Consider the following 11,622-nt stretch of genomic DNA (forward strand, 5'->3'; position numbering starts at 1 on the left):
AGCAGCAATCTTATTTAGTTTGTTAAGCTTGTGTGAGTTTCTTCTGTGGCCTTCTTCTACGTGTACAATTTGTCACTATTAATTGCATTAAATCTGATGACCAAACCTTAATTCAGTTTCCTGTTGCTGAGCCTTGTTGTTTACCAAATTATCTTCAAAGGCAAAGAGCAAATCAGAGCAAATTTAGTCTTGATTACATTTTATGATCGCTTAAGGGCTGGGGTATGAGCGTTTGGACAGTATTTATTTTGGGACATTAGAGCACATCAGACATATCGAATTGCATTCTGAATACTGAAGAATGTCATTCTGATATCAAATAATTTTGATTTTTGAAATTCGCAATTTAATACACATTTTATGGCAAATCATTAAAATTGATATTTTTGATATTTAACAGTACTTGAAGTAAACTTTATAAATCTGATGATTTATACTTAAAGTGTATGTAGGTGGGATGAAAAGCAGACGATCAATTGAAAATTTTGACCTTTCGTATTGAAGATATGGATTTTTTTTTTTTTTTTTCCAAAAAAAATTAGGTCTTTTTGGGAAAAAATCCATATCTTCAATATGAAAGGTCAAAATTTTCAATTGACCATCGGCTTTTCCTCCCTGCTACATACACTTTAAGAATATATCATTAGATTTATATAATTTACTTCGAGGACTGTTATATATCAAAATTTGAAAAATATCAAATTTTTATAATTTGTCATAAAATTTGTATTATATTGTGATTTTCAAAAATGAAAATTATTTGGTATCAGAAAGACATGCTTTGTATTCAGAATGCAATTCGATAGGTCTGAGGTGCTCTCATGTCCCACAAAAAATACTGTCGAAACGCAATAAACGCTCATTTTAGATCCCTTAAGATGAGTAAATGTACCATTGCAACTAAGGTGCATTACAAATGACCTTCACCCTAGCCAGTTTGCGACTCTGGTTTGATTGTTCATCTGATTAATTAACTTTTAAACTGTACAGAGGTCAAACTGATGTTAAAAATTGAATAATCCAACATCACTCTGGAACATATTGTTGTTGTTGTTGTCTTCATCATTGTTGTCGTCACCATCATTGTCATCATCATCATCAAAATATAATGGCAATATTCTCAAATTATTTTATTTACAAATGTTATTGCATTCTTCATTTCTCATTTTTACAGATGGGTTATGGTTCCAGAGCATTGACATTGTTAGAACGCTACTATAAGGGAGAGTTTCCAGATTTAGCAGATAACCAAAGTAGCTCTGAAATCAACACAGTTCAAAGTGAGGTAAGACCTATTTTCAAGATTAATCTTATCTGTATTTTCCTTTTTATTTAGCTCACAGGCTCAGCAGCTTCTGAACTCTAAATTTAACTAGTAGCTTTTTTATCACAAGCATTACCTTTCTTTACAATATCTGAATTAGCAATGGCTAATGAAAAATACAACATCAACTATAGTGATGAAGCGATCAGGTCGGTCAGTTCTGTTTTATTAGAATCATTGGAATATCTAATTAACGGATTAATTATTTTCACATGAAATATGTATTTAGGCTAGGTCATAACGGCAATAAGCTACCACATCATATTTTATAGGAAAAGTTCATTACTTCAAGGTGTTTGTCAGAGGTAAGTGGCTGGCTTTGTTTTAAAGTAATTTGGTTGAGTGAGGGGACACCCTAAATATTTTTCAATATTCTTGTCTTGTCTTGTACGCTTTCTATCCAACTCCCCTTGGTGGAGGGGTAACGCGGATAGGTTGGTGGTGCGCTATGATGAGATGAAGTTATTTGAGGTAGAGGTTGGTTATTGCTTGCTTGAAGAGGTTGCTGTCGTTGATGCTGGTGACGTGTTGAGGTAGTGAATTCCAGTCTCTTGTCGTTATCGGAATAAATGAGTTCAAAAAACAGTCTTTATTGGCTTGAACTGGTATGTAGCTATTGATATTTGAGCGGCGTGAGAACCGAGTGACCGGGCGAAGTAGTTTTTGTACCAGGATTGCAAGGAGACCCTCCCGTGCCTTGTGGAAATTAGTGAGCCTAGCAATTTTCCTACGGTTAACCAAGGGTTCAATGTCTAGATTGGACATCATATCTGTAACACTGCTGTAACGGCCATAATCATTCATAATGAACCTAACAGCTCTCCTCTGAATAGATTCGAGCTTATCAATGAGAATTTGAGTATATGGGTCCCATATAGCGGCTCCATACTCAAGAATAGGTCTAATAAGAGTTATGTATGCTAATCGCTTGATGCGCCTGCTACATGGTTTCAAGTTTCTACGAACAAATCCAAGGGTGCGGTTGGCCTTTGCAGCAACACGAAAGATATGTTGATTACATTTTAGATCACTGGAGATGTCCACTCCAAGGTAACTGTGACAAGAAGTGTGTTGAAGTTGATGACCATTAAGTGAATACTCAAACTGATGTGGTGATCTGGCCTGGGAAATCCTCATCACATAGCATTTCTTCTCGTTAAATCTCATCATCCAGCGATTTTGCCACTCAGTGAGTTTATTGAGATCATCTTGTAACTTATTGGCATCCTGTGGTCCGGTTATGGTGCGATATATGACGCAGTCGTCCGCGAATAGACGTATGGTTGACTGAATTCCATGAGGTAAATCGTTAATGAAAATTAAAAACCAGAGTGGGCCTGTCACAGTACCCTGGGGTACACCAGATGTTACTTTAATCCAGTCTGAACTCTCTCCATTAACAATGACTCTTTGCTCTCTTTCTCTGTCAGGAATGACTTGACCCAGGTGTAAAGCTTCCCTGTGATTCCATACTTGTTGATCTTACTAAGTAGGCGTTGATGTGGAACTTTGTCGAAAGCTTTTTGAAATCCATGATAATCATGTCTGTTTGCTTGTTGGTATCAGCAGCAGAAGTCAAATCATGCATGGTGTTAATAAGCTGCGACTCACAAGAATGACGTTTGTGAAATCCGTGTTGTTCCTGGCAGAGGAGATTGAGATTGTGTTGGTCAAGATGATTCATAACCGTAGAGTGAACAATATGTTCCATGAGTTTACAACATATGGATGTAAGACTGACCGGTCTATAATTGAGAGGATGAGATTTGTCTCCTTTTTGTGGCGCCCTCTACGGAGGGGCCACATATAGGCATGTACTTTGTGAATATCTTCTAATTTCACTCTTGCTAGATTTACTCCTTAATTGTTTTGCTAAAATTATGCCCAGCTCAGAAATAAAACCACAATATGCTAGGATTTTATTTTATTATTGTTTTCTGATATGCACGGGATAAAATGATGTGTGTATATTCTTTGTTTAAAATACAAAATTAATGGACTTATAAAAACACCAAATAACCCGTGACCTTTGTATGGTTTAAACCAGTTTACCGCCTCTTAGAACCCGATAGACTGTGACATTTGACCATTCTAATTATGTATGTTTTGAACATGTTTGCACATGAATTAGTTGTTTACAATGTGAAGAATCTACAACATGCTCATCTATCAGGGCACAGTTCTTTAACCCCAATACATGTGTGCATTCATTGAATGACCTTTGAAAATGTGAGTACAAAAACTCATACTTTGCAACTTAAGGTCAAATTTTGCACTATGATTGTTTAATTGAGGTTATTGATAATATGCCACTGGATGAGGCCATTGTGGTCCATAGTGATTGCACGCGTGCACCTAATCCTTAAACCAACACCAATTAATTATAGTTGACCAACACAACCACTGACCAATCATGAAATCACTAATTGGTTTATGACTTTATGTGCTTGAATCGACTGCTAACTGATTGTGACCAAAGATATTAGAAGCTCAGTATCTTTGTGGTGACTATCTCTGATAAAAACATTAATTAACGAAAATCAGTTCTGGTCAGCAGAGAAAGGAATAAATTCGGAAGACATGACTGTGTTGAAGGTCAGAAGTGTATTTGCAAAAATAATATTCATTGTAATGCCTAACTGCTGGGAAGGGTTCCTAGCAAGGTTAAGTGAAAGAAACCCCACTGGCTATTTTGTCTGTTTAAAATAGAGTTCTATGACGTAATTTTGTTATTTATTAATTAATTTTTAGCAGAATTAATAACATAAAAATGGGCTGTGCCCGTTTCATGAAGAATAACGATCGATCTTACCCTTGATTTAACAGGCCTGTCAATTTCTTGGTATTGTTTGATATGAAAGGAGGGTATGATTGTTTTGTATTAGTTTAAGTATTTCCTAGCCTCTCTTAGCCACATGGTTGGCTACAAAAGACACAGAGTATACCTTAGGATAAACTGGCATGAGTGCGCCGACCCCAAGTTTTCAACATTTCAGGATTGTTTCTGGACGGAGGTCGGGTGAAAACTAAATTACGTTTACATGACTTTGTCGAAATTCGTCAGTGTGACAAGAATGAGTGTATAGATGACTAGGGGAAGCTTACTTATTTGTGTCTTCTAGTTATCCATCATATACCCTAGGCCCTGCATAAATCTAAATTCAACAATATTCAATATCCAAAGCAATATCCTCACTACAATAGGCTCCCAAAACAGAACTCCGACCCCACATAATACATAATCAAGAATTGACACCTAAAGCTTCATTCCATGAAGCATTTCTCTCAGATTTGATCATCTTCTACTCTTCCCTAAAAAATCATTATAATACCAAATCTAATCACCATGGAATTCACCATATCCCGTCCAGCTCACATTGGGCGCCACATTCCTTTTTTAAAGGAATTTTTATTTGAAGATGGGGCTGATGTTAGCCTGGAGCCAATCTTTTGGGAGCTTTCCTGTTTCCAAAGATGATGTAAAGATTATGGTGAGAGCAGGGGCTATGACCTCAGCAGTAGTTTTCAGGATCCATGGTGTTATTCCATCATTTCCAGCTGCTTTGTTGACCTTGATATCTTTTAATAGCTTCTGAACACCTTCCTCTTTGATCTCAATCTCAGGGATGCTTGGGATGTCATGATCCAAAGATGGTGGTTCTGGTACAACACCAGGAGGTTCCTCGGTGAAGACAGAATGGAATTGAGTATTGAGTAATTGTGCCTTCCCTTTGTTATCCGACACTAGCTGATGTCCATCTCTCAGAGCCTGAATACCACTGTTGTCAGTCTTCATGGACTTGATGTAACTGTAAAATTGTTTGGATGATTCTAAAGTGGTGTCTTGAATGAACTTCCTTTTCCTTTTTCTAGTTTCCTTCTTAATCTCACTTCTAATTTCCTTGAATGCAGCTTCCGTTTCAGGGGTAGGATTTTTCCTCATTGAGTTGAAAGCACGCTGCTTCTGTTTGTATTTCCTCTTGAGACTCTGATTTATCCACGGAGAACGTTTGTTTCCGGAAACCATCTTCGAGGGGACGTTGTTGTTGACAGCAAGCAAAACACGTTCCTTGAATTCAGCCCAAAGGTTTTCAGTGGTCTCACAGATGTCTTTCTTTACAAAATCGCTACTTATCTCCCTGATCTCCTTCAGGAGGCCTTCAACGTCTGCTTTCTTGTACAAGAAAATTTTATGTGGTTTGCACTTACTCTTCTTGGCCCTGGTGTTGATGGTGATCACAGGAATGGCATCGTGGTCACTCATGCCGGGTATGTAAGTGCATTTTTCCACAAGCGAAGGATTAGATGTCATTAAAATATCAAGGATGTTCTCAAGTCTAGTGGGTTTCAAAACCAACTGCTCAAGTCCAAAATCATTAACAATATTGATCAGTGACTGACAGAGACCAGAGAATTTACCTCCCGCAATGACACATAGGTCAGGCCAGTTAATGTCTGAGAGGTTAAAATCTCCACCGATCCAGATATTGCTGTGTTTCTGAATGTCAAGCTTGTTGATAGATTCCCGTAGCTTGTCAAGGTACGCAGCGCCTGTGGTCTGTGGCCTATAAAAGGCACCAATCAGAAGTGGTTTAGAGCCTACAAGGTCAACCTGGAGCCAAACGATTTCGCTCTCTGTATATCGAGGTCACACCTGTGACTGGCTACCAGGTTATCCTTAAATGCAATCATGACACCTCCATGTGCAACACCAGTTCTTGGGTTGATAGGACGATCCTTCCTCACAGCTGTATAGCTACTGGGAAGGAACGAGCTATTACACACCGAATCATTGAGCCACGTTTCGGTGCCAATGATAATATCCGGTTGTTCAATCTCAATGCAGACAGCTAGTTCAGCTTTCTTGGGGTCTACACTTTGAAAATTGACAACCAGGACTTTCAAAAAATCAGAAGGGCTAACATGGTTGTTAGTCTCTTTGGCACTAGGTTTATTAGGTGATGAAGAGGCAAGTGGAGATTCAAAAGAATCTTCTGAACCTACCGAGCCTAATCTGGAGGTGTTAGTATCCAGGTTTGTACCTGTACTAGTGCTAGAATCAGACAGCCTGATCTCACTATTGAATAGAGAAGAGGCGAAGTTGGGAATGCCGCAATGGCAGCAATACCAAGATTCTTTGCTGTCAAAGTTGTCATAAATGACAGAGTGCATGCCTATACAGTGGATGTGATACCACTGATCACACTGGTCGCAGGCGATAGCCTTTTGACCCCACTTGCATGCTTTCTCACCCTTGCCTGGGTAATTGATAACATACATAAGTATGTCAAAATTAATGTGGTTCTATTACCAGTCCTGACGTTCAAAACAACAGAAGTTCTCTTGTTATAGAGAGCTGGATAATATTTGAACATGAAATTAGATTGGAAAATTGTATCAAAACGAGCATATACAATATCATCATGTACATGTATGTACGAGCAAACATCATCTGAACATTTGTCCATAGACATGGATTGAAATATTGTATCAAAACTGTTCTGATAGTTACACAATAATAATGTGTTTTTCTCCCAGGGGGGGGGGTGTCATTCGAATATGAGAGTGACGTACCTGTGCCCACCAGCGTACAAAACTATCAGTGTAGAAGTTTTCAGAAAAAAGGGGGTCATTCGGAGTTGGCAATGTCAAAAATGGGGTGATTTTGTATGGGAGCGCCCAAAATTTCACATCATTAACAATCAAAAATAGCTTTTTACCCAATTTTACAGTACAAAATAGACAAAACTCATTTATTATCTTCAAAATGTGCGTGAAGTGCACCAAAATTTCAATTTTGAGGACTAATTGTTAAAAAAAGGCGGCCATTCAGTGTAGGCTACTGAAAAATGGGGTCATTGGGTGTAGGATTTGCCAAAATACCAGGGTCTTTTCATGGGCACATGACTTATGTCAATATATAGCCCCCGGGCTTTTCTAAACTAATATACCTTACAAAAATTGAGACTTTAGGTGCTGTATTTGCCAGTATTGGCATTTGCCAATATTTGAACTTACTATTTGAATGTTACTAATGGGAGTTATTTTATTTGTTTATAGGCTGTTGGGCTGTTGGAAGAAGTTGTATCGCCCCGTAAGAACCTGCCACCCATGCTGTCTAAGTTGAGTGAAAGACCTGCTGAGAGACTAGACTATCTGGGTGTGTCATTTGGATTGACCTCTGACCTTTTGAGGTTTTGGAAGAAAGCTGGCTACATTCCTGTATACTTGAGGCAAACAGCGGTAAGTTTGTTTTAAATGATATTAAATGTGGATAATATATACAGTTCTTCACATCACTATTAAAAGAATGCATTTAATGAATAAATAAACTCTAATTCTAAGTGGGTTCCCCTTAATCTGCTCATGAAATAGGAGTTTTGAAACAGCGGCCAAATAGGAAAGGGGCTGTGAAACTAGTGCTATTCTCAGTGCAATTCTTGCTATTTGCATCATTGCTCACTTTTTTATATAAATTGCTCTGAAAAATTTGAATCATTGCTAGCTTTTATAAAATTGCTCCGAAAAATCACGGAACAGCTCTTGTTCGATTGCCAAAAAAATATAATTTTTTACGTTTGATCATCTCTCAACTTTCCTGGTTCAATAGTTTCTCCATGTTTTTATGCTAATTGCTATACTGTCCATAAAATATGTGACAAATACAAGTACCGTACTGACGCGAGTATAGTCCCACCCTGTTTTTGGGTGAACATTTTTCAAAATTGGGGGGTGGGACTATACTCGAATTTCAACAAAATAAAATTTCTAAGTTTTTTATTTTTTTGGCTTTGGAGTGTCCCAGGACCTAGACCTAAATGCTAGGATCATTCATGGTTGACCTAAAAAAAAAAAAAAAAAAAAAAAATTCACGATGTTTTGTATTTTTAATATGAAAATTGATAATTTGTATTCATATCATACTCTATTAATGATTTCAAAATGCATTCAAATTCAATGCATTTTGAAATCATTAATAGAGTATGACATGAATACAAATTATCAATTGTCATATTAAAAATACAAAACATCTTGAAATTTTTTTTTTTTTAGGTCAACCATGAATGATCCTAGCATTTAGGTCTAGGTCCTGGGACACTCCAAAGCCGAAAAAATAAATTTTTTAAATTTCCGAAATTTTTCGAAAGTTTGGGGTGGGACTTTACTCGAAGGTGGGACTATACTCGCGTCAGTACGGTAATTGAATTGATGACTACAATGATGAACGTAATAAAAAGACAAGAGTAAAAGTTTGATCATTCATAAATTCTCTACTGTACTAACTGTACTATTGCATATTCATGAAATACGGACATTAATTAGTACATGTTCATGCAGCTGCAATGTGTTAAAAAAAGGCCAACTCTAGAACATGCAATTTATCTTCAAACTAGTGCACTTGCAAGGTACAAAGAATTTTACAATTCAGAATTAAATCATATGTTTTCCATCATTTACACTGCCTGTCAACACTGCCTGTCAACTTCACACAGGGTTCGTAGCGGTCATTAAATTCCTTAAAAGTCAGTGAATTTGAAGCAAGGTCATTAAAGTCATTAAAAGTCATTAAATTTTGTAGAAAAGTAAAAAAAGTCATTAAAAGTCTTTGAATTATATTTGTAGGAAGGAAAAAATAAAAATACGATGTATTTTAAAAATTATTTTATTTAATTTATGATTACATACCTGCCAACCGTTCCGCTTTTGGCGGAACTGTTACACTTTTTAAACCTCAAAGTCGGTAAAAAGCAGAACGTTCCGCTTTTCCCAAGAAAAAAGAAATATTAATGATGATTCTTTCTGGACACATATATTTCCAATTTTAAAATGAAAATTCCTTAGAACCCTGACTGGATGACTAGGCTAGATAATGGTACTCATTTAACATGCATGTGGTCACCTTTTCATGCCCAAAAGACTCCCAAAATTGATGCATTTTGGTCGATTATCGGACCTGCATGTTATCAGGTTTTTGCGTTCAAAAACTCATCTCTTTTTCCTCAATGAATATTACCTTAGTAAGAAGTATGTAATGTGTATTAATGAGCGATGACGTTTGAGATGATGCTGGACTGATGTCGTGTAGGCCTATATGTATACTCTAATATCAAGTCATGTTTAAATTAAATTGAAGCAAACTTGGGTCAAAGGTTTGATATGAACCTTTTAGCTGTATCCTTTGGCTTTGTGTGGCCGTCAGTCGAGATGGACTTGGGGTGGGGGTGGGGGAGGTTGGGTGGGGGTGGGTAAGTGTGTGTATGTATTTCCCTTGGGATAGGCCTACTATTTTAGTCCCAGTTGTAGTGACATCACTCTCACTCTGTATGTTTAACATACTGAATTTTACAAATTACTTTTATCATACAATGTATTCTTCATGCACATTAGTACCCCCATGTGGGCCCCTCCCACATACCCGAAGGTGGGGGGGGGGGTCAAAATTTGATGAATCATTGTTTTTATATTATGCATTATATATATCAATTTCAGTCATGTAGGCCATGTTATTAGGCAAAAAAAAAACTTTGAAGAATGTCTCTCATGTACAAAAGTATAGGAAACTGAAAACTTTAAAGCATGTTTTCTGGAAGAAGGAAGCACTTTTTATTAAAAGTGTAAAACAAGCCAGGAGCTTTGAAATACACATTAGTACCCCCTCCCCATGTGGGCCCCTCCCCATGTGGGCCCCCTCCCACATACCTGAAGGAGGGGGAGGGGGCAAAAATTTAATGAATAATCGTTTTTATATTGCGCATTATATATATCAATTTTGGTCATGTAGGCCATGTTATACAGGCAAAAAAACAACTTTGAAGAATCTCTCTCATGTACAATAGTATAGGAAACTGAAAATTTAAAACCCTTTTTTAGGATGAAGGAAGCATTTTTTCAAAAAGTCTAAAACAGGTCAAAAATGGTGTAAAACCCTCTGGCTTGGGGCTTCATCCACTCGACCCACGGGGCTTTGCCCCTGAACCCCGCTGTTATATGCTCGGTCGCAAAAGTGCTCCCGCGCAATATGTGTTCCACTTTTGGGGTTGGCAGGTATGTGATTATTATGTATTACTTTATACTTGCCCGTTAGATAAATTAGAACAGTAGATTAGTTGAGTAACCCTTCCGAATTCAGCAGCTGAACCTGCAGGCTGTAGTATCAATGTATATTTAAAACTAACTGGTACTTATATTAAGAGGTACAAACATAACTGGTACTTATATTAAGATGTACAAACAATACTGTTCAACACATCCGAGGTATGAGATTTAATAAAATGTCATTGAAAAGTGTATTTGAAAGTCATTAAAAGTCATTGATTTCACTGTGGTCTTGACACTATGAACCCTGTTCACATGACATGAGCATGAGAAACATACATCAATTCAGCTTTCAATACACTTTTTAACAAAATATTATTTTTCGGCTTGCCGAACACATCCTGTTAACAGAGGTATCTGAATAATTGAGGGCCGGATAACCGAGGTTGAACTGTAGATAGATAATATATGATATAGATTTGATTGCATTGACAATGCCATTTCTATCTACAGAGTTTCATACTAATTTTATTCAGGGGTGGCTTTAAAACCCACCAACCTATGTGCACAATATAGACCAGATATGTCAACAATATCACTCTTATGGGTCTACATTTCGGCATGGAATAGTGGTAGAAGCCTAACAATTCCTGCCGATTACGAGCTGATAAAACTATAATCTGTATCATCTATTTGGGGTGATGCTTCCACCGGTATAGTTTAATCAGTACCAATTTGTATTTTATTTCCTGCTCATAAAAATAAACCAGGCTTCTGCATGTGAATTTTGGAAAATACAGCAAGTCACACATGTATGCGCAACACCTGTTGCATTGATGTTGGACCTATGCTGGTCTGCATCAATCCATGCTGTTATAAGACCCAGCTATTTTAGTAATTGATTAAACTGTATAGCTTTTACAAGCCAATGTGATCTTGGTGAAGAAAAAAAACAGTGTTGGACCATGGTGAAACTATGTTTTAACCATATACCATATGGTTTGAATAGTGTATGTTTGTCCTTGTATCTATCGTGTTTGCCCTTATGTCTATGAGTATTTCTTTTTGGTGGGTGCAAATGTGCATGACACAAATCAGTCTGGGAATATTGAAAAGCAAAAAATATGTTTGTTGCCCTCTATACTACAACACAGAGTATATATCAGTCAACATGATATTTGGTGTCAGTTGTCTACTGCCCTCAATAGGGACAGAAGATCACAATCCCAACAAAATACATCAATTGGAATTACAATTGATAT

At 37.1% G+C, this 11,622-nt stretch overlaps 1 protein-coding gene across 2 annotated transcripts in view; it reads left to right on the forward strand.

Moving 5' to 3' along the window:
- LOC140152570 (RNA cytidine acetyltransferase-like) overlaps positions 1-11,622 on the forward strand; it is a 66,354-nt gene that overhangs the window by 21,790 nt on the left and 32,942 nt on the right. For both annotated transcript variants that reach the window (XM_072174960.1, XM_072174961.1), the window contains exons 18-19: positions 1,175-1,285; positions 7,385-7,567. In XM_072174960.1, coding sequence (XP_072031061.1) covers positions 1,175-1,285; positions 7,385-7,567 — 294 coding nt within the window. The remainder of the gene's footprint in view (positions 1-1,174; positions 1,286-7,384; positions 7,568-11,622) is intronic.

The sequence above is a fragment of the Amphiura filiformis genome, chromosome 5 (genome assembly GCF_039555335.1).
Source record: "Amphiura filiformis chromosome 5, Afil_fr2py, whole genome shotgun sequence".
Taxonomy (NCBI): Eukaryota; Metazoa; Echinodermata; class Ophiuroidea; order Amphilepidida; family Amphiuridae; genus Amphiura; species Amphiura filiformis.